General features: G+C 35.0%; 1 protein-coding gene across 1 annotated transcript in view; it reads left to right on the forward strand.

Moving 5' to 3' along the window:
* LOC150090735 (uncharacterized) overlaps positions 1 to 24,277 on the forward strand; it is a 187,738-nt gene that overhangs the window by 162,304 nt on the left and 1,157 nt on the right. The window contains exons 4-19 of the mRNA XM_090370920.1: positions 428 to 547; positions 7,736 to 7,825; positions 8,864 to 8,975; positions 10,667 to 10,738; positions 12,182 to 12,253; positions 16,448 to 16,519; positions 16,624 to 16,695; positions 18,054 to 18,122; positions 18,764 to 18,835; positions 18,991 to 19,062; positions 19,607 to 19,678; positions 20,890 to 20,961; positions 21,083 to 21,154; positions 23,093 to 23,322; positions 23,422 to 23,840; positions 23,946 to 24,147. Coding sequence (XP_090227046.1) covers positions 428 to 547; positions 7,736 to 7,825; positions 8,864 to 8,975; positions 10,667 to 10,738; positions 12,182 to 12,253; positions 16,448 to 16,519; positions 16,624 to 16,695; positions 18,054 to 18,122; positions 18,764 to 18,835; positions 18,991 to 19,062; positions 19,607 to 19,678; positions 20,890 to 20,961; positions 21,083 to 21,154; positions 23,093 to 23,322; positions 23,422 to 23,840; positions 23,946 to 24,147 — 1,890 coding nt within the window. The remainder of the gene's footprint in view (positions 1 to 427; positions 548 to 7,735; positions 7,826 to 8,863; positions 8,976 to 10,666; positions 10,739 to 12,181; positions 12,254 to 16,447; positions 16,520 to 16,623; positions 16,696 to 18,053; positions 18,123 to 18,763; positions 18,836 to 18,990; positions 19,063 to 19,606; positions 19,679 to 20,889; positions 20,962 to 21,082; positions 21,155 to 23,092; positions 23,323 to 23,421; positions 23,841 to 23,945; positions 24,148 to 24,277) is intronic.

Below are 24,277 nucleotides of genomic sequence, written 5' to 3' on the forward strand. Positions count from 1 at the left end.
CTTTCTTTTGTACTGTATCTGTCTCAGAGTGCCAGTGGAGCCACTGTAATATTACTGGCCACCTGACTCGTTGACAGGTGTCAAGGAAGAAAAACGTAGTTTGTTGTGGAAGTGATTGGTAGAGGTTTCTTTTATGATTAGGATTGACGTCATTGACCTATACGACCAGATTGTCTGCCAAAAAGATTTGGAGTAGTGTAGACAAACCCAGTGATTGTGACCAACATCAAAGCTTTCATTCCATTTATTTCGCCCTGAAATAGGAGATACAGAAGATAGAGAGGGGAGGGGTCATACGTCTTATCAAAAGTTGCTATATATGTGGTTGTTACAGGCCGACTAACTTGTCTTTGCAACATTATTGAAAATGAATACTGAAACGTGGTGAAATATATTCCGTGAATAGTTTTCTTTCTTTCTATTCTAGGAAGGCCACTTTGCAATCCTGAGGAATTTCCATGTGGGAATACTTCTGTTTGCATCGACAGAACTCTCCACTGTGATGGGGTAGTCCATTGTGAGGAGGGGGAAGATGAACGCGGGTGTGGTAAGTATGTATCCACTTAAGAGTCCTATTTCACCCAACCTAAAATATAAAAATAAAATGAAAACATCAGAGAAAGCGAAGTTACTCCGCCACTTAAATTGTTTGCCGTAAATCAGGTGGAAAAAGGAGACGACGATACGGCTGTCATCAGCGAGGCGAAAATCCTTCAGAGCTGAAACCAGAAACAGATAAACACAGATGGTGACGTCACAAATTACGTCACCAGTTCATTTTCACCTTCTGCATAAGCGATAACATTTCTTTGTAAATTTTAACGGATTCGATTCTTTGCGATTAATGCACGTTTTAATGGAAAAGGGCAATGAATGGTAGGGCAATAAACTTACAAAAACAAATGATTGGCATCTTTAAAAAGAAAAATTCTTGAAGTTCTTCGCGATAGTTTAAACCAGTTCAGCTCAAGTCTTTGGCCTAGAGTAGTCGGAAGCCATCTAAGTTTCGTTGCTGAATAACAAAAGAATCCGTCATCTCCTTCAAGGTTCAAGAGAAGAAGAAGAGAAAATATATATTAATTATTAACTCTGTAAAGTCTAAAAATAAAAAGTCTTTTCAATCCGCACGTTATTCTAAAACTGCCAAAGGTAAACTACAGCCATTGTCAATCCACTGCAGGATGGAAGCCTCCTCAACGATTCGTGTCTAGGGAAAGTAGTTTCCATTAATCTTTCTTTCTTTCTATCACCTTTTGACCAGTCCCGATAATTTCTTTCGCCTCAGTCGCTCGGTTTCATAATAATCTTCCCCAGACAGCCTGTCCGGAACCCACAGGTTTGTCAAATATAAATCAAAAATTTTGTTAGCAGAGGCAAGCTATTTTGCGTACATCGCCATCTGCAATATAGGTTACATTTATAAAATAAATGTCAAGAATAAATCATTATATGGGAATGGCGCTAGAAATAAACAGAAGCAAAGAAATATAGGCCTATTAAGACATCACGGTTTTCTTTTCAAATGGCAAAGCTTATAAAGTTCTTGGGCTTTTTGAAGATTCAGCGAAACTCAAGAAAACGAAATTTCATATGATAGATTCACCTTTAGAAGGATGTTATGTTTTGAAGAAATATCAACGCTTGTAATTCGAGCAACATTTGATGATTGAGGCGTAATTGGAGGATATGAGGCATTTAAAAAACCACGAAATATTGGAAAATTGGATAATACGAAGGCAACGCACGTGGAGGTAATTAATCTTTAAAAAAATCACTGGAGAAAGAAGGGTGACCATACTCGTTATCAGAGCTGGTTGCTCTTTGCCTGATTAAGTTGGTCATTCATGCAATAACACCGGTTGATAATAAAATAGCATGGAAAGCATGAAAAATTGGAAGGCAGCATGCTATCAGCACTAGTGCCGGAGATGATGAAACCCCGTGATAAAGGAGTGCAGAAAGAATGCGAGGAGATGACAATACCACAGGACATCGATTACCACTTACTCATATTTTACCTTAAGCACCCCAAGGTGACTTCTCGTAGTGTGGAAACTGCGAGGGTATCAACCTAAAATGCTTTTTTCAAGGTCTAAAAGAAAGAATTCTTTTAGATCTTGAAATATCTAACTGAATACCTATAACAGCTTCATGAGTCACTGTTAAACTCTACGTACTAACCCATTTAACAGTTGGTATACTGTACGCATCAATCCGTAGAGAACAGTCTATTTTTTCACGAAGGAGACGCCGAATCAGCACATAATTAATATTTTAATTTCGATGATTCATTAAAATAAAATTACTTTGTTGAATTTTAATTTTAAAAAGAGGTAATGTTTTTCACTTCTTAAATGAATTGGATTTTTTTTCTGAGATCTTGTTACCATTAATTACTAATTTTTCAGCTAAGAATACATAAAAGCAATTGTTTTCACATCGCTGCACATACCTCACAACGTAATATTCATTCAAGATTTTGTCAATATTTATTTCATCCTGGATTTTTTAATAAAAATTGAAATGTAACACGTGCTTCGTGTTTCTGTTGTGTTTAATATAATAAAGATTTAATATAACAAATAAATTTAATAAATAAATTAATAAAATAATCTAATAAAGACATATTATTTATATATTTAGTAAACTGATAACAAAAGCCGAGATCTTAAAAAAGCAGTAATTTTCATATGCACTCTACAAAGACTTCTTTTCTACGCATCCGCCATGTTGCCCATTCATTCCTCCAATCAGCACACGGCAACTAGCATATTATCCAGCGCTTCACCTGACTAAATAAACAAATAAAAATCTATGACTCATGCTGGTACAAGAGTGTGGGATCAAAACCTACAGAAATATATTTTTCCTCATTTAAAACCAAAAATAGAGACCACTTTCACAGATATTTAATACAAACCGGAAATGAAAGGAACTTGACCATAGTACCTGGATCATCTAATGACCTACTACGAATTCTATGGCATGCTAACCAACTATACCTGCTATCAAAACGAGACAAAAGTACAGCGCTAGGTAATTAATGTCTCATTTTCACGATCCTCTACGTGTCTGCGTATGGCAATCCTCCTAACAGACATGGCCCCTTGTGTATGAAACCGTCAGGCACCAAGTACTGCATCATATGATACTTTCTGTTCCCCGTAACTTGCTATCAAATCCCTCTGCTTATGTATTTATTGCTAAAAATAGTCATCACAACACCCGCGTGTGGAGTTCACTATTGTGTGGAATACAACAGGATCGTATGCTGCAACACGCAACGGTGATTGCATTACTTCTGATAGCCAGAGTAGACCGAAAAGCACCATCTGATGTTTGAATTCCTTATTTCAATGAAAACACGAAAATTCCTCGTTTAACGCGTTTTCGTATTTACACTGTTTTTGTTTACAAACTCCTTCTGGATGTCCTTCGCCTTTTACAATATATTAATGGGAAATTATATTCGCTTAACAACGTTTTCACTTTACGTGGCACTTTTTGGAAATGTATCTACCACCAAAGTGCAGAATCCCTGCACAACCATGAGATGCGATGGAATAAAACAACAATCAATTAGTCATCTTAACTGCTTGATAGAAACACCACTCGACGAAGAACAAAAACTGTTGGAAAGCCGAGAAATTCTCGGATGACCAAAGAATGTGAAAGATCAATTTGGCAAAAGAGGAGTTATCTTTATGGTAAACAAGATGTCAGTCAAGATGTTTAATTTTGATTAGTTGCTATGCGAAAATAAGCTGGGATGAAAAATAACCCAAAACAAACACAGATGGGAGAAGGGTGAATGGACTGATGCCAAATTTTAGAGAAATACGCACTAAAGACAGCAAAACACTGCGTTTTCGAGAATCTTTGCCAATTTTCTCTTCGAAAACACCATTTGTCGCACAGTGTGTTCAGTACATCACAAGAAGAATCTTTGACAGATATTTGCGAGGTTTGCCAGGATTCCTTGTGAGTGTAAATTGGCTTTGTAGATGTAACTTCTAACTGCAGGCCTATCTTTCCTACAAGAAACTCTACTATCGTTCTCTTTCATTACGGAAATGTCTGATGTACCCAGTAAAGTGCCACGAATCTACTCTTCATCTTTCTGTAATTTCCTAATAAAATTTAATTCGATGTTACTCCACACTAATGGCGAATCTTTTTATAATGATCTAGGTGGTATCGAATTAGAGATCATTAACCTTTCCCCCCGACTCCTGAGTAGGCTGTTGGAGTGTAGAGGAGACGTGTAATTTGTGACTGTCTGGGTCAGCAGTAGTAAGTCATTTCTGTGTTGTTTGGCAACCAGTGGCCGCTCTCGCTGACAGAATCGATAATAATATCCTCATTCGTCATAATTGTGATAGTAAATACCACAGTATCTCCCATTTGTTGCATCGTTCTGTAAAATGAATAACGTAAACGGATTTTTATGGTAGGATGCTGTGATATATTTCCGGTAAGATTAAGTTCAGTCTTTGTGGTTCTTTTATCGAATTCAGAACAATTCTTTTTACTATATCCCATTCGTTATTCTCATATCACGTAGGAAAAGGGCCGGTTCTGTCTCTTGTTGCCATTAGGATTCGGAAAGCTATAAAAATATGATACTCGGTTCTTCATCTCTCCAACTGGAACACCAACTGTGGAATACAAGGAACTCACAGACACGATATATTGACGCCCAGTGTCCTTAGCTGCCTAAAATTAATTAAAGTTGCCTAAAATGTGTCCTTAGCTGCCTAAAATTAATTAAAGTTGCCTAAAATGTGTCCTTAGCTGCCTAAAATAAAATTAATTTATTTAATTTTGTAAATTTACCTAAGTTTAATTTAAATTAAAGAAAAAGGCAAAGGTATGATAAGAGGGACCTTATACTATTCTTAATAATTTCGAGGAGTCTGTATTTTTCAGAGTTGATTTTGTGATCTATTTCTTCAGACTGTTTTATGAATCACAAATTGAATCTGATTGGTTGGCCGTGTGGTTGCCAGGTATCATTCGTCTTCTGAATGTCATGGATTTAACGTTTTGTAAAAATTGAATAATGCAATTAATTCTTAATATCTAACTATAATTTATACTAACTAATATTAGAAATGTTTCTCGAGGAATTTGGTGATTAAACTGGACTGTGTTTCTCAAGATAGTTGAATAAGAAAATTAATTTGAGAATTCGAAAGGTAAACATGAAGAAGAAAAACATTTTGCTTACCACAGCGTTACTGTCTTCTTAAAACAACTTCTCTGGGTCAGCATGTTCATATGTCAAGGTTTGAGGTAAACAACTTGATGCTAAGACACTTCATTACTGTCTCCAGAGTCGGAGACGCCATCTTGATGGATGTACTCAGAATCTCAGCAGGCAGCCACTTACCTAAGTGAATTGTCAAAGAAAACCGACCATGCTGGCCGATGACATACATATTATTACTTGATTCCCATAGCAACAAGTCGGAAAGAAACAGAGATCAATCATACAACCAGTATGTACAGGTCCATGAAAGAAATCATGCAAGACCAAGTCACTGGATCTTCTGATAAACGTTTAGGTATTTTTGTGACAAAATAAATAAATAAAATATTATAAAGTACATCTGTCTAGACTCATCAACAGACGTTTGTGGTCCTGTCAATGCTGGAAAATCTTCATTAAATTTTTGGCCATACAGTATTGTATTACTGTACAATGTCTGTACAAGTGTGTCCACAGGCCGAATTGTACGTTGTGTACTGAAAAAAAGAGCAGTAGTTCACGGTAAAACCTCTACTCCCTCCACCTCAGATCTATACAGCCATACTTGAAGAGACCTTTAAGAATTCCACCAGTTTCTGCCAGGATTCGAACCAAAACCTCTCCAAACGAGTGACGTGTTGAAATTGGTAAAATCAATTAAGGTGAATGATGATAATCAATCTCTATCTACTTTTCTGTGTCCTGTTTTATTTGTTTTGTGAAACACTCATTGCAGAAAACGCACTGTGAGTTGGCGCATTGTCATGTTGAAGAATGTATTCAGTTGGACAAAAATCTTTTCTTTCAAAATGAGACCGATTATTTGTTTGACTGTCCAAATGAACTAATCTCTCATCCTTTGAGCGTCCTTCCTTCAAACTTTTTAAGTTAAACATTAACCCTTTCAAGTTAACATTAATCAATTTATATACGACTCAAAATATAAATTTTAAGAAGTAATTATTTTTCCTTTGTGAATAATTACCCTAAATTTTGTCTTTACTGCATGCATTTGTCTCGGAGAACCCCGGTATCGTATAAAATTTTTTTCTTTCATTTATTAAATATCTGACGCGTTAACCTCTTTTAGCTTCCTTCAGGAGAGTTATTTCTCTTCCCTGTTCTTTCAGACAGGTCAATCAAAAAAATCAATTATTTTGTTTCTTGTATTAGGAGCATTTTTATCAGCTTCGAAATAGAATAACAAATATTCTTCCCATGGGCATTTTAATGAGGATATCCGCATCCACACTTGGCTATCTAAAGTGGAGAAACCTGACCAAAGACCAGCTCAGAACGCAAGCTAGTGGTTAAAAATACCATCCTAAATTAGATTAACCTCTGCTTTATACATCCACTATTCAAATTAAAATTATTCATATCAGTTGATGATTAATTTCTATTCACTAGAGAATTTTATCAAGTACTTTCAGCAATACCATCCATCATTAATATATCAAAATCTCATCAGAACGACTTCTTTAATGAACACTATATTACCAAAAGTATTGGACCACTGAGGGAAAGGTAACAACGGTTAATCGTTCATATTTTAACAATTTTAGCATTTCCTTTGGCCTCTCCAAACACAGACCTTTCCGATAAGTGGAGAACCCATTATACTATCACCAAGGACACAAAATTCCTTAAAAGGGCTCAACCATGGAGGCAAACAACTTTCACAGATAAAACTGTATTGCTGCAGAATGTATTCAAATCCCTGGACACTGGGAAAATAGAACCCCCCCCCCAGTCATCGTGAGTTATTCTGTTTTTCAGCCCCTGTATCATGCAAAATTTTAATTCAAATTCCAGTTACTAAGCTGTCACCAAAATGTTTTCCGAAATTTTAAGATGGGTATTGGGATTACGAGTACAAGGACCCTCGTAATTAATCCTAACGTCCGAAGATCAGAATCAACAAAGAACGTTGTATAATGTTTGCATCTGTTGGATAAACTTTTAACAAAATATTTGTTTAATTTTGTTGTCAAATATTAGCGTCCCAGTTGTTAATATTTTCCGATTTGAGCACAGCTTGTGGATAGGTACTCTTCTACAGACAGCACACCACAGAGACCATATAAACTAGAATGTCATATGAATTGGCTCACTATGACCAAAGTAACTGATGCGCCAAAAACATCCAAATAGCAGTTTTTGTTATAATGGTTTTTTTTTTTTTTTACTGCTTTAAAATAAACAAAACCATTCTGTCTATCACTGCATTTTATTATCTGCGCGCTCTAGAAATGAAATATATGACAACGAACTGTTCCAGTCTTCAGGTTGGCCATGTGCCACTGCAATTTATCGAAGAGAACCGGCATTGGAAATAAATTTTTATTAGCAAGTTTAGGGAATTTTTTTGTCTTAAGTAGATTTTTATGCTAAATCAGACTGGAACTAAATTCAAATCTACTGTAAATGCGATGAACCCTCATTTTAAATGCGGACTAATGCCAGTTGTTTTTGTTTTTGTAGTGGACTCTCATGGTAGTTTATTCTCCCTTCTTAGAGGGATCGAACATTGGCCCTTAGTGGGCACTGCGAGATCGCACTCAAAAAACTGTAGTAAGTATCCTTTTCATTTATTATTTTTTTTCGAATTATTTGATTAATGCATATTTTTTTCTTTTGAATTATAATCTACAGATATTGAATTTTTTTTGTATAGATGTATACATATTTCATCTACAGATATTGAATTTTTTTTGTATAGATGTATACATATTTCATCTACAGAAATTGATTTTTTCATATACAAATATACATATTTAGTCTACAGAAACTGACTTTTTCGTATAGAAATATACATAATTTTTATTTCATCTACAGAATTTTTTTCATTCAGAAATATACATATTTCATCTACAGAAATTGATTTTTTTTTCATTTAGAAATATACATATTTAGTCTACAAAAATTGATTTTTTGTATAGAAATATACATATTTCATCTACAGAAATTGATTTTTTTTTTTTTTCATTTTTAGAAATATACATATTTAGTCTACAAAAATTGATTTTTTGTATAGAAATATACATATTTCATCTACAGAAATTGATTTTTTTTTTTTTTTTCATTTTTAGAAATATACATATTTAGCCTACAGAAATTGATTTTTTTGTACAGAAATATACATATTTAGCCTACAGAAATTGATTTTTTGTATAGAAATATACATATTTCATCTACAGAAATTGATTATTTTTTTTCATTTAAAAAAATATATATTTAGTCTACAGAAATCGATATTTTTGTATATAAATATACATATTACATCTATAGAAACTGATTTTTTTAATAGAAATATAGATTTCATGTAGAAAGTGAATTTTTGTTAATAACCGAACATAGGGGTGTTTGTAAAAAGCAATAAACTTAATAAATAAATAAATATGTGAATGATTCCATGCAAGAAACATTCACTATGGAATTTTTTAATACAAATCCTGAACTTAACGAACATATTTCATCCATTTCTAAATTAAATTATTACGCTACAGAAATTGATTTTTTTGTATATAAATATACATATTTTATCTACAGAAACTGATTTCAAATATTTTTTTTTTCTTGCTGGTCCTGCTAATTATCGTTCATTTGCAGGTTTGCACAAGTTTCCTGCTGTCTGCAGCTGTGGCTATATGACACGACTTAGCTGTATTGATAAGAATTTGACGTCAGTTCCTCAAGGAGTTGAAGGAAAATTGACGAAATTGTAAGTTTATTTCACAATAATTATATATACGAAAAAAAACAGAAAAGAGAAAAAGAGATATCACTTATACTGCAGATGGTGTCACGCTTTGCTTAATAAACGTTATAAAATATAGTTAATGCATAAAATTGGGGTTGATGTATTTTTGAATAGAGGACCTAATTTGAGTGGAGATTCCTCCTTATAAAGTTACAGAAATATCTTCCTTGAAGCTAAAGACCTTATGTTTGATATGTCTCCCGTGTTTTTTCATTCTGTCTCTCACTTTCTTCTGAAATTATCTACCTTTAATAACATTCATCTGCATTTGTGAAAAAATAGTTCCGCTTTTGCAAATGATTCTGAACTGTACTGACTCATATCGTATGATTTGTAAGTTTTTGTAAATAGTGTTCAAAGTTTTGTACGCATTTAAGAGTGTATTTGTAATTGTTCAACCCCCTACTCTGCCTCGTTTTAAGATTTTAATGTTTTCATAATATGTGTATTGGGTAAGTAATGCGAAGGTAAATCAAAAAGTTAAACCAAAGATGTAAAACTAAACCCCTTGCCAGAACATGTTCCCAAGTTCCTCATACCTACTACGTTGTTAGAGAAGTCTAAACGTGTTATCAGTTACCTGCACTCAGTCTGTTTTATTCGATCTGTAATCGTGTTGGCTCTGCTTTCCAATAGTACAGTTAGTGATCAACGTGCTGTGATCCGATTTTTGTGGCCAAGAAGGGGTAAAACCTTTTAAGATTCATATAAAAATATTGACACAATACGAAGAAAAGCGTATTAGTCAAAGAAAAGTGTACGAATAGATCGAAATGTTTAAACTAATCCAAAATTTAATATATTTCGCAAGAGACTGCGTCAAAAACGAGAGTTGCCCATAAAGACCAAAGATAGTATTTTGTTTTAGACATGCCTCTTAGGTTTGATGCGTTGATAGAGCATGAAGATTTATCCTTGCAGCTTCAAAGTAGTTGTCAACGTAGCAGGCTTAAAATGAGGGTGTACACAACAGAGCAAAGAGTGTTTTTGTTAAAACCTTTTTAAGTTCCAAAGTATTATTCACAAAATTATGCAAAAACAAAATCAATGAGAATTTGAAGGCAGAAACAGTTCTTTATGAAACTGTTTTTAATCTAGTACCTTCGAAGAAACGAGCCTGTGTTGGACAATCTGAAAAGTCCCACTGAGTATAAATGTATGGTAAGAAGAGAAGAAACAAAAACAAAAAACAGAAAAGAAAGAAAACGTGCAACTCTCGCCCATCAGCGACTAACTTGAGTGTGGTGCGAAAAAAGCCAAGATGAAAAGAAGTCCACTGACATCAATTTCCCGTAACTCAGAGCAGCAAGGAATAAATTTCAGATCGATGAAAGATCTGAAAATTTAAACAGTCACTCTTGTGGAAAATATTGCTACAGAACCGAAACAGACCAGCACATTTCCTCATATGCTTGCATCAAGTTATTGAAGTCAACGAACTACGCCAGTTTCTTGCGTGTCTATTAGCTTATTAGAAGGTGATACAAGCACACAGTTATTTTGGAAGAGCAACCCCTGATACGGTTATGAAAACCCAGAAATTAAGAAATATTTATTCCTTTAAATAGTATGTATTATAAAGGTGTGTTTGCTATCTTATATACACCAATTTCATTGTGATTATTGCCTTTTAAGAATCTGATTTCTTTCAGGATATTGGCCAACAACAGCATATCTGTGTTAAAATACGGGACCTTTGTAGCTTACCATCATCTCCTCGTAATGTAAGTTTGCACTTTTTTCTGTATTTAAATACGAGTTTATGGATATGCGCGATGATCAGTAGTGTCCAAAATATTAAAGATTGCGCTCCCTCAAGGGTTAAAGGGTTAAAGTCCATTAGGTTCGTTTATCAATATCGTTCAAGATACTCATAGTAGCATCATGTGACTTCATCTATCGAAGTCACATAGCGCATGCAGTTTGAATACGACGACGCAGTGCACTTTTTGACAGAGGCTTCTAATGTTTTGGATAATACGTGTGCATTTAGGCATACTTAAACGAAACTTGTTTAGCACAGAAAATGTCATAAATACTGAAAAACCTGAAGATCGGGGACAAATACATTGGGAAGAGCTCTGTTCCTCTCCAACCAGATTATAAAACTATAACTGTTTAAATTAATATCGCTATTGGGTGGGCTATCTAATCAAAATGCAATTCAAAACTATTTTATTAAAAACGAATACAGAATTTAATTAAAATTGTTACAGAATGTGCTGGACTTTACTCTTTTTAATGTTTCCTACAACCGTGTACAATTATACAAATATCTAGAGACAATAAGTGGTGTTTATCTGTCTAATAAAGAAAGGAATTCTCCACAGACCCGCTGTTTGATGATCAGTCGTGGTGGATTTATTGTTAATTTTGTTTCGTGTATTAAGCAACTAAATTTCAAAATGACTCCCATTCTCAGAGTTTTGTCAACAGCCTTATACTTCATATAAATCTAAAGGCGATTTTAATAAAAGAGAAAGAAAAAGTGAAAAATAAATTGCCGTTTTCGAACGAAAACAAAGTAAATTATTTTCTTCAATTTATTAAAACAGAAGCGCCCAAAGTTTCGAAAAAACTTTTGAGTTTCAATAACGCATTGAAAATATAGCTACGATAAAGGTTGGTCAGTTGTATTGAGTTTTAGGAGCATCAGCATCTAAGTCCATATTGCTCTGTATATGCTGTCTGTAAATTGGGTGTGTTCTGTGATTGATTTTCTATTTGCTGGATGAAAATTCCGAGTTTCCGGGAGGAAAAAACCATGCTACCCTCGCCTGAGACCGACTAACTTAGCCACGATGTGAAAAAGGCCCATAAAATTCCTCACGTTATCAACGGAACTCGAACGGGTCTTTTACACCCGGTGTGGGGAGGACGGCGATTTTACCAACTGCTACCCACGAGAGCAATACGATAAAGGCAGCTTGATTGTTAAATCCTTATTAGCAGCCTCATCTAATATTGATGAACTTGCCAATGAATTCTGTAAATATCAGGAAAAGCGACAGTTTATCTTATTGTTGTTATATTTAAAATGTTGGTTTTAACAGAGATAATTTAAATTAATAAAATAAAATTTTATTATTTTATTAGTGCCAATTATATTAGAAAATTATTGTTTTTTTCCGGCATTTCTGAAGGTCACGAATTTTTGATCTTTACAGACATCTTGAAGGAAATAAACTTCGCCATCTACCAGTTGGAGCTTTCCAGGGAATGAGACTTACCAAAATACTGTAAGTTGAATTTATTATTGAAGCAATGTTTTTATTAAATGTTTTTAAAGGATGAATTTTTTAACGATAAAGTTGATGTTGGATATTGCAGAAGGTCTTGTTTTGCGCCTGCGCAAGATCTATCAATAAAGAAAGAAAGGCATAGCATATCTCATTAACTGGGAACATGATCTGCAGTTATTGAAAGAAAGTTAATGATGCATAAGTAAAAGAGAAAAAGAGTTATCATGAGGAAGAAGATCATTGTGGTACTGCAGCATTAACTGAAGAGTCATTTTTCCATCACAATGAGAGGCTGCTACCTAATTGTAAAAGGCAGAAGACAGGCCATAAGGAAAAGTTTAGAATGTTTCTATGTGCAACTTTGTTAACATATTTGAAACGCAAAGAAGAATTGGTTCAATTCCTTAGACGTTTATGTAGCATGTCGTTTGTCCAGGGGTAAGTGGAATAAGATGATCTCCTGTGAATTGATGTGATAGAATCTATCAATGACTATTAGGTAGAAAGTTGCGTTCTAGTACAGTATTAGAGTGTAATGATACTTTCAAGCCCCTTTGTCCCTTAAACTTTGTCTAAAACTGGACTTTGAGTCGCCTCTGGTGATGAAACAAGAGCACGAACTGTCCAAAGACGGCTTTCGGAATGTGGTCTGCGTGCCTATCGGCCCAAGAAGAAGCCTTTGTTTACCCAACAAACGAGGAAGAAGCGACTTGCTTGGGCTAAAACGTATATTTCATGGACAAAAGAGCAATGGGACACCGTCATCTTTTCTGACAAATCGAAATTCAACCTGCATGGCTCAGATGGGAAGCAGTATGTCAGAAGACGAAAATCAGAGGAATGCCATCCTGAATGCATAACACCGACTGTAAAGTCGGTGTTATGCATTCAAGAGTCGGTGTTATGCATTCACTGCTATCTTGGAGGAGTGCCTGAAACCCGTTATTAGGGATCACCACACAGGCGTCCAAAACTGCATTTTTCAACAGGATTCAGCACCTTGCCACACAGCAAAATTAGTAAGTTTTATGCTATTTAGATTTAATGATGAGTTTGTCTTCTTGTTTCACAAGGCTTATAACATACTTACACCAATGTTTTCCCTCATTTTTCTCCCTTAAAGTGCAGTCATACCTCAGAAATGCTGGAATTACAGTTCCTATTGAAACCCTATTAAAAATTGCTGGTACATATTGTCGTCTAAAATTGCTCATAAGAAGCCAACAAGTAAGATTCAGCTGCAGGAGAGCATTGTAAGGGTGTGGTACCACGAAATTGGGCAACCATGTATCCAGAAGTTGATTAAGTCTATGCCAGATCGTTTCAAGGCTGTAATTGCAGCTCGAGGAGGAACAAGAATATATTGAGGACTTATTTTGCTGATTTACAGTACATAATACTATTACGTTAACTTGTCATTTCAGTTTGTACACGTAAATGCAATAAAATGTATGTATGGTTGTCATGATTTCCAATTGCATGATTTCTCATATTTCCATTAATTACGCATTTTACCCTTTGGGAAGATTTTTATGGCAATTAGGTATATCAGGTGGAGTCTTTTTATTGGATTTCATTCACAGAGATATATCCCATCTATCAAATGCATTTAGAACATTTCTACAACCCACAATGCAGCGCAAAACATTATTTGCAAAATTCACAAGTGATGCAGTTTTTTTTGTTCGCCACTGTACATACAGTACTTTTATAAATTAATATATACTTCAATACATTGAATCTCAAAGATTGAAATGAAATACGCTTCGAATCTGAATTACTGGGACTGTTTGTTCATATTTCACTAAAAATTATTGCATAAAAACAACCGCCCCCTTAAAAAAAAACGGAGTCCCCCTGGAGACAAGTCACATAGTTTATGAACTTCTGCTTTAAACCGCTGATTATTTAAAAACAGTGTAGACCATGGATTTCTTCATTCGTTATTTAGAAAGAATTGAAGTAGGAGCAATAAGACAAATGCCGGATGGAAAAGAGTTGTTTTCATTTTTGGGAATTGGATGGATATGGGAAAATATCTATATACAAGTAGCACAATTTATGTTTATATATTTATTATTGTTATTTTTTTAATATTTGAAACAAACAAAGGCGACAAGAGAACACACAAATATGTAAGACGTGTGAGGGATTCAGCAGACCCAAATAAAGTGAATTTGTTGCAGAGGCCATTTTCCAACCCTCCCCCCCCCCTCTAGCCATTCATCCTTCATTCCATTCTGTGCTTCGAATATGTTTATCTATTTATTTACGAACAAATATATATTTGTATAAGCTGAAAGCTAAGCTGTGATTGGATGGCATTTGATATTAGACCTATCAGTGGAGATAACTGTGAACTGAAGAGAAATTTAAATTCGGGTACTCTTGAAATAGATGTGCTCATAGGATGTAATATAATCACTCAGTCTCAAAACAATATGAATTAGATCTATTATGTGAATAGTTTAATTTCCTTAATTTTACAGCCAAGTACACAAGGAAATGTGGCATTAATTTGTTCTTCAGAACTCGTGTTTGGCGTCTAGAAACGAAGCCTTTCATACCCCTTTGTCCCTTAAACCTCTGATTATTAAAAAGCAATGTTGCTCCAACAAATACGGCTTCGGTAACAAGAATACCTCCCAAGTTCCACACACACATCGAACTTTCTTGGGTTACGAAGACGAACCCGCAGCAGTGTGGTATTGAGCAATGTATTTTGTGAGATGATCAAACTCTGGAAGAAAAACAATGGAACGAAGTAACTCATAGAAAACAGAAAGCAACAACAGGCTTCAAGGTACTTGCGCAACAGTCCCTTACGCAAAACTAACGTCGATCAGGAAACCTTTCAGTTACTCGTGCACACTGGGACATTGGTTGGTCAAATAATTTTGCAATCCGCAATTCGTTGGTTCTCGTGTACCTGGTGAAAATGGTAATTGTTATTATATTGTTTATCATCGCAAATGATGTTTCCCAGCAACCTGGCGATCTTAAATCTCCGTTTTATGGGTAATTGTGTCAGTAATAGCTGAGAGTAGACTATTTGTTGAAATATAACGTGGAAACTCCACTTGAAAGCGTCACTGAAATGATGCTGGAGATTTTTAGTTGAGAGGAAGTCGTACACAATCAAATTTTCCGAAAATTTTATTTTGATAATTCTCTAACTAATTAACCAATTGGAGGTTGATCCCAGCTCTCCAATTAACTCATTTAATTATATTACCTATATTCACATTACACATAATGGAGTTTAGTTGAACTATAATACGCTATTAGTGGAGAATTTAAGCCTACGCGAAGTATGCAGCGGCTGAAAATGCCAAAATTTAGAATCCACTTCCTTATGTTTACGGTATTATAAATTTAACAAGATACACTGTAATAATAATAATAATAATAATAATAATAATACAGAACACTTACATATAACTCCTGAAAGCCGCTATCCTGAGCACTTACAGGTGTCAAAGCGTTCCTCGACCAGTAATAGTAACCGAACATAACAACCACCCCACATACCTGGTATTAGTACCCGTCACAGGGTGGAAAAATTCCTATAAGGAAAAAAATTCGCAAAATAATAATACATTTGAAATCAGGACAGGCTTAAAGTAAACAAATAGTAACCTACGTTTAAAATTGGATTGCAAAACTTGCTTTATACAATGTTGCTTCTGTTTCAAAACTCACTATATCTATGCGGGCAACTTTATGACGTCGGCCTGTGTAGCTGTAATGGACGACCCACCCTTAATCTGGGATCGTGCCTTGCTCCACCAGACATGGAAGAAAACTGAAAATACAGGAGTTTGAGGTTTTTTTTTTTTTTTTTTTTTTTTTGATTTTTTGTGGGATTCATGAAGACGCTGAAAATGGTGGATTGATGACTTAATTTTGGGACCTTGCCGAAACATAATCGTGACTTGATGACGTTGATTTTTATTTTACTTTTCAATTTCACTAGACAATGAAAATGATTTTGGTTTGTGTGCATAATTTTAATTTTTATATCGAATTTATGATTGAAATAAATCGGTCATAAAAAAAGTTTATCTTATCCTAATTTATGGTAAATATTTGTATTTATTCATTGCACTTTTAGTTCATGGACAATAATTTTTAAGTGAACTTTAAAAGAACAATTAATGTGCTTTTTTTTTTCTTTTTTTTTTTAACCAGGTTCCTATCAAGAAACCATTTGGAAAAACTTGACAAAGGCACTTTTAAGGATTTGGACAATTTGGAGTGGCTGTAAGTAGTTGTAAACGAGATATGAATAGTGGCAGCTTTTCATTGTTTTCTTAATGTTTCTAACATTAAAACATGTTTTATACACAGTTTCTTTTTGTTTATAGATTTATAGAGAAGAACTCTTTAAAGAAAATCGATCTAAAGCTGTTTACTGACACCCCTTCTTTACAGATTCTGTAAGTATTCGATAACACTGGTTTAAAGTTTGCTGTATAGAAATGTAGCAGTCACAATCCCTTAAATTTAACGGGCCCGCAGGATGGAAAGAGTCTACGGATTGGAAATCTCCCACCCGAATCATCAGATTTATTATACTGTACTCAGGAGCCGGCGTGACATAGCCTAGTGGCCAGGGGTGAGAGAGTGCAGTAGCACGCACTCTTTGAGTGAACCGGGGTTCAAGCCGTTGACTGCTAAATACGATTAACGTTTGTATCGATGATTTATTGTAAAATCCACTGACCTAGTGGTCGTGCCGGAGTATACTAAATAGATTATGGCTGAAGATTAAATTTAGTGTTCTAAACAAGAACACTAAATTTAATCTTCAGCCATAATCCTAGTGGTTATGGTTGTAGAACTATGGTAACGTACGTGGCTATCAGTACGCATGTTGCCAGTTGGTGGTTATAGCTGTAGCGCAGACCTTGGCTGTAAAACCATAGTAACGTACATGACCATCAGTAGGCATATTGCTGCTCTAAAGCGTACGCTAACACACACACACACACACACATACACACACTAAAATAAAATAATAGAAGAAAACAAAATAAAAATTTAAAAAAATGTGCAGCCCATTATTAACTGTGGTGCTAGTATATTGACTGCTAAAAGAAACCTTTACTAAAAGTATAAACTCATCTTCCCAGCTTGGGAGTGTATCGAAGTTTAAAGAACGAATTCTTAGTTGACAGTCAAGTTATAGTGGCAAATACCTTATATCAGAAAATGTTATGTATTACTTTATATATTGCCCTCGTGGACAGCACCACTGGTAGTATCGCCGGCCTCCCCACATCGGGTGGAAAAGACCTGAGTCCAGTCGATGACGAGAGGAATTTTTATGGTTTTTTTTTTACAACGAGGCTGAATTAGTCAGTCTCAGGCGAAGGTAACATGGCTTTTTCTCCCAGAAACTCGGGTTTTTCATCCAGAAAACAAAAAATCGACCACAGAACACACACAATTTACAGACGTATATACACCGAGTAATAATAACCTTAGTCGCCGATGCTCCTAAAACCTTACAACAACTTTATATATTAAAATCCATGAAAAACATCGTTTTGGATATTATATTTCCATTCGTTTTCGTTAAATCTTTTGCATAAGCGAAGTGACTGAATATATAATATATTTAAATTTAATTTAATTTAAATTTGTATTTAATATATAATATCATATAAATTACATGTAAATTTATAATACATATGTTCGTTTTATTTTTATAATATTTCATATAATTTTATATAATAACAATATGGCTATTATTATAAAACATTTACAAAATGCATAATTTGTTTCTTTTCAGAGGATTGGGTCATAATTATCTAACACTAGAGGGAGCCACGTTCCCTTCCCACTCCAAGTTGTATTGGCTGTAGGTAACGATCTTCCTCGTTTTTGTGCTAATCGAGTGTTTGTTAGAGTATAATTATACAATATTGCAAAGTTTTTCTCCTTGTTTAAAATGAATCAATTCAACCTACAAAATAAATGTAAGATCATTATTGCAAATCTCCTAGTTAAAGTGAGAAATTTGTAAATGAGAGCCATACGATTATCGTTTAGTCATTCACCACGTAGGTGTTTGTAAATGCAAATTCTTTTGGTAAAAAAATTATTACTTTTGTGGAATAATTAATTATCATTTTTAATCATAATAAATTAATTAATTGAATAAATTAAAATTTCTTAGTTACGTCTAATAAATTAGTTCATTAAAATTACAGAATATTCATGAGCGATTAATAGATTACATCATTTAAAAAATAAAATTACGAATTTATGAATTTTTCCAAAAGAGTCAAATAATGAATGAATATAATGAAATAAATAATAACTGTTAACTTAACTAATATAAATTAGTTAAGCATTTTAGATAATGAAACAGGTTATTCAAGAAAATTCATGAAATACAATTCGTATGTAAATAGACATACAATATTTAGTGTTATTATTATCGATCTAAAATTATTATCGATCTGAGTGTCAGGTACTGATTTCTGGTCATTTTTTCAGAGGTCTCGAAAACAACTTGATACGTGTTATAAGTGATGAACTGTTTGTGGAACTTAAAGCTCTGCAGGTGCTGTAAGTTGTGAGTTCAGTCTTTATTTTATGTTTATTTTTTTTTCAATTTCATCATTGTTTTACAAATTAAAAAAAAAACGTTTATTTGAGTGTTTTCATATAAAATAATGTTTGGCCTCAAGTACCACAATTGTATTATTTAATTTTGTTTTCAGAAATTTGAAAAGCAATGTCATTGAAGACATAAAGGAAAAAGCTTTCAGTCGCCTAGAAAACCTTGTTGAACTGTGAGTAGCAGTCAATTTTCTAATTAAAATTTAATAAAATTTTAAAACTATACTATTTTTAATGACAGTAATATTTTTTATTATTATATTATTTCTCTCTGATGGTGGGGTCCCATCCCGTGACGGGTACTGATACTAAGTGCGCAAGGTGGTTATTATGTCCGGCTGATTTTACTGTTCCTTGAGGAATTCTCTGACTGTCTTACAGGTGTTCAGGATTGCGACTTTTCTGGAGTTCCTTGTGGTTGTTCTCTGGGAGACCCATTGCTGCTAGGCTGATCACCTTGCATCCTGCGGTGAAGTGTTGGATCGTTTCTGAAGCCAGGTGGTATTTGTCACTCCAGGTTCTTGTCGATGTATTTTCTATAGTTCCTGGTGTTGATTACCTGGTCTTGGATGGCGAGCTATTAATGTCAACCTAATATAAAATAAAATGAAAACTCGATCTTGTTTTCAATCTGTAGTCAGTGCTAGTTGTATATTCTATGTAAATGATCATCAAAGATTAGAAACAACATAGGTTTTTTTTTTTTTTAATTTTTAGGGATATTTCCATGAACAGGTTGGCTTTTTTAAGGCAGAAAGTGTTCAACAATCTGACTGAACTAACGAAGCTGTAAGTACATACAGTATTATATTTTAACAGTGGAAAGTGAATTAGTTACCTTAATTGTAATACTGAGAATCATACGGCACGTTGGCTGCCAAAACTTAATGAACAAACGTTTTTTGAGATTATTTTCTTATGGAATAAAATATAAGCTTCAATTTATTCTATATATATGTCGACGTATCATTTTTCTTCTTAGCATTATCTTCAGCCTACGTGGGCAGAATCACCATCCTGCCCACCTAGGCTGAATAAGGCTGGGTGGGAAGGGTTCAATGATAAAGAACTTTTATGGGCTTTTTTCACCTTGTAGCTGAGTTAGTTGGTCTCAAGGGTAGATAGCAAGGTTTTTTCCGCAAACCCGGGTGTTTCGTCTAGCAAAACAGGAAAATCCACCGGAGAATACATGCAATTTATAGACATATTACAAAGGGGCAGATGAGTTTGTCCTCGGGTTGCCCCAATGTGAGTATTTTTATTAGCCTGCAGTACATTCTTGAAAAAAAATTCCACATGAATATTCACCAAATGTCACCGATTTTTAATAAAAACGCATACAGATGGTTATGTATATCACTTATAGTTTGTGTTCCATCCGTTTGGAACAAACACCAATATCTCTTGTCTCAGTCTCGATGGGGTCACTAATATATGTCTTCGCTGATCAAGATTCATCCTTCAGCGTGACTTCAAATGGATTCTGATATCCTCAGGAGAGCGAGAAACGTGAATTATCCCCAAAACTAGAACTGTGGCATTCCCGTGAACAAAAATTTCTGTGGGAAACTAATCACTCATGTCTAAACAAGGACACCTGCACTACTGGCCACTTTATTAGCACCACGAGTTAATGTCTCTTTCCTGCACATCACGTCTTCGATTCATATATTTAACCTGTTGATCAACACCCAAATCTCAATGGTCCTAATAAATCGGCAAGTCAATGTAGTTTTATAGTTGTTGCACGTAACCCGATCCAGAAGTCGTTAGAGAAAGTTTCTATTTTATGAAGATGTTGCTTACTTTGAGCAGTATTCGTCCAAAACCCAGTTCTTCTGTAAAATATCTTCAATAAAATGTATTAGTTTACTAATCTTTTATCAACTTAAATCTATTTATCTTTTAATTAAGCTTTTAATCTTGTTTAATTAACTTGCTTTTGACTACTGTTTATGTGCATTATTGCACTGATATTCATAAAGTATTGATTCCTTCAGGAATCTGCAGTACAACATGCTGTCCTCTTTTGGTCTGGATATATTTAAGGACTTGACAAACGTGCAGTCCCTGTGAGTACAGCGCGATTTTTAATTTTATAATTATCGATTAATTCCAAACAATTATCGCACTTTTCATTCATTTAATTTATGCAGATTAATCAAGTTAATCCTCCGATTCAATATTTTCAAGGGACCTTCGAGGGATGGATATATCAAACATCGACATCCATCATTTTGAATCGAACTTAAAGTTGGAATTCATGTATGTATTTCAAAAATTTTATACATATTTCTGAGTGTTGTACAATATATACTGGTGTTCAAAGAAAGTGCATCACCCCTTAAAATTGTAATTGTCGTCCGAATAACGTAAGTATATGGCAATATTTCTTACAGATTGCATCAAATAAGATTGAAACGCGTAGATGATGACGTAATATTGCATCAGCTGTTACTTTCAGCTATATAAGCACGGTCTTCAAGAGTTGTAGTCATTCCTTGCTTGTGTCAGGATGGCGAGTTACGTGCAGTTCACGTCACGAAGAAATAGTGCTATTGTTGCTTTACGTGAGGAAGGATGTTCTTCCCATCATATTGCTTATAGAGTGTCTTGTAATCATTTGACAGTGAGTAGATTTTTTCTAAACTCAAGAATCCTGGTTCTGCTGATAGGAAAAAGGGAACCGGACACAAACGAGTCTACTGGAGAAACAGGACCGCGTTTTGAAGCGCTTATGCCTTAAAAACCGTAAAGCTATTTCATCTGAGATGAAAAGAGAATGGGAAGAACATAGAGGAGTGGTAGCAATTGCAGTAACAGTCAGAAAACGCCCCTTCAAAAATGGACTTGTAGCCCGTCGTCCTAAGAAGAAGCCCCTCCTCACACAAAAAATGAAAAAGGCCCGATTAATTTGATGTAAGGAGCATGTCAAATGGACCCCCGAGCAGTGGAAGTCAGTTATTTTCTCGGATGAGAAGAAATTCAACCTCCATGGCTCTGATGGGAGACAAACGATTCGTCGTAGACGTGGTGAAGAATACTACCCAGACTGTATGGTGTCTACAGTGAAATTCCCTACCAGCCAAATGTTATGGGGGTGCATTTCGTATCACCTGCAGTTTATAAAAGGTTCCGTAAATGCGAATGGATACCTGGCTATATTGGAAGGCAAATTGCTGCCAACCATTAGAGACCATTTTAACTTGCCAAGTAATTGCATCTTTCAGGACAACTCTGCTCCTTGTCATCGGGCGAAAAGTGTAAGTAGGCATTTCTGTAGTTACTTTAGCTTCATTTCTGCATTAGAGGTTCGACAGTAATGAGTTTACATTTGTTACAGGCGAAAAAATGGTTGGAAGAACAGTCCATTACAACTGTCAGCTGGCCAGGAAACAGCTCGGACCTGAATCTTATAGAGAACTGTTGGCATCGTGTGGAATGTGCAGTTGCCAGAAAGAAACCAAAGACCCTTCGTGAACTTCATAATTCGTGTTTGGAACCACGAAATATCAGTTGATTAACTTCAGACATTGATTTTGTCAATGCCTCGACGGTGTGCTGTCTTCGGTGAAGACGACGGTGTGTTGTCTTCAGAGCCAGAGGCGGTTCAACTAAATGTTGAAACTGAGGGCTTCTGATAACATTTTGGCCATAATTGTCGTCGTGTTTAGCAAAACTGTCTTATAAAGGTTGCAAATGCTCATTTTGGAATATTTTGAGAGCACCTGTGAAATATTACTTAGCTTTGCCTTAACTATTACTAAATATCATTTGTTTATATTTGTGATGCTAGTCAGTAATGTAACATACCATTGCGAAAAAGGGTTAGAAATGTGAAATTCCTAGGTGATGCACTTTCTTTGAACACCAGTGTATACATTTACTGTTTGAGGATTAAATATGTTAATTAATTATTCAAGTATTGAGTTAGTAGTTAATTACTTCACAATTATAAAATATGTTATGCAAAATAGCGATGTATCCAGGAGTTTATAACCCCTATTTCTTTTAAACTTCATTTTAATTTAAACAGTTAAGAATGACCAAGAATTGGTTATTTTGATTGTTCTTTGATGATCAATTTGTGGCATGCCACCCTTTTTTGACCCATTAGACTTGATCCTGCATGAACGTAACATTTTAATCAACTGCGCTTATGTCTCCGAAGGATATTCACGACGACTGACTCTTTCTTTCCAGCTACTTCAAGAAGTTCCATTACTGCAGTTATGCTCCGTATGTCAGAATTTGCAAGCCCAAGACGGATGGATTATCGTCTACCGAACATTTATTGGTGTGGCCAGCATTACGAATGTGTGTATGGGTGGTAGCGTTGGTGACATGCACCGGTAATCTGGTAGTTCTGACTTGGAGGTTTGTTTCAAAAAAAGAAGACCACGTCCTCTCTCTTTTCATTAGAAATCTTGCTGGTAAGTTGTCTCCGTAGTCATTAGTATTTCAAATGGAAACTACTGCCGCTGTGAACAATTAAAACAGCGGCCAAAAATCTATTTTATTTATTTTTCCAGTCGCTGATCTTCTTATGGGTATCTACTTGTTGTCTATTGGTGCTCAAGACCTGGTATACAGAGACAAATACAATCAACACGCTCATTTCTGGATGTCGAGTTGGAGATGTACGTTGTGCGGGGCCCTGGCAATGGTTTCCAGTGAGGTGTCCGTCTTCATCTTGTCTTTAATCACAGTGGAACGCTATCGTTGCATCAGAACCAACGTCCGCATGGTAACCATCCCAGCCGCCCGCTACAGTCTATTGGGCGTGTGGTTGCTTGGATTAACCCTGGCAGTTTTTCCCGTTGTACAGTGGCCGGGAGAGAAATCTTTCTACTCCAGCAATGGACTCTGCTTTCCACTTCATATTTATGATCCTTACATCTTGGGATGGCAGTACTCTGCATTCGTGTTCCTGGGAATAAATTTCTCGGCAGTAAGTAGAATACGACTAATCCAATTAAGATTATTTTTATAATTAAAAATTATTATTTTAATTATAAAAATTATTAATTTTTATAATTAAAATTCTATATTGCAGGTTATGCTGATAATCGTTCTGTATAGTAGGATGTTCTTTATAATCAAACAAGACCGAAAGAGGGCGCGACCAGTCACAATGAAAAAGAGAGAAGATGCAGTACTGGCTCTGAGGTTTTTTTTCATCGTCCTGACCGACTGCTTGTGTTGGATACCAATCGTAATTGTCAAACTCCTTGCCTTCACCGAGATGGTTATTTCGGGTAAGTCTATTCTTTTCTGCTCTTAAAATTACTGATTTTTACTACACAAATACAAACGTAACCTTTGTGTCATTTTCTGTGTTAAGTTGGTGTCGAATGTGTCGCCATCTATCGTTAATTAAAGCTATGC

Source organism: Mastigoproctus giganteus, chromosome 1 (genome assembly GCF_048544385.1).
Source record: "Mastigoproctus giganteus isolate SK-2022 chromosome 1, ASM4854438v1, whole genome shotgun sequence".
NCBI lineage: Eukaryota > Metazoa > Arthropoda > Arachnida > Uropygi > Thelyphonidae > Mastigoproctus > Mastigoproctus giganteus.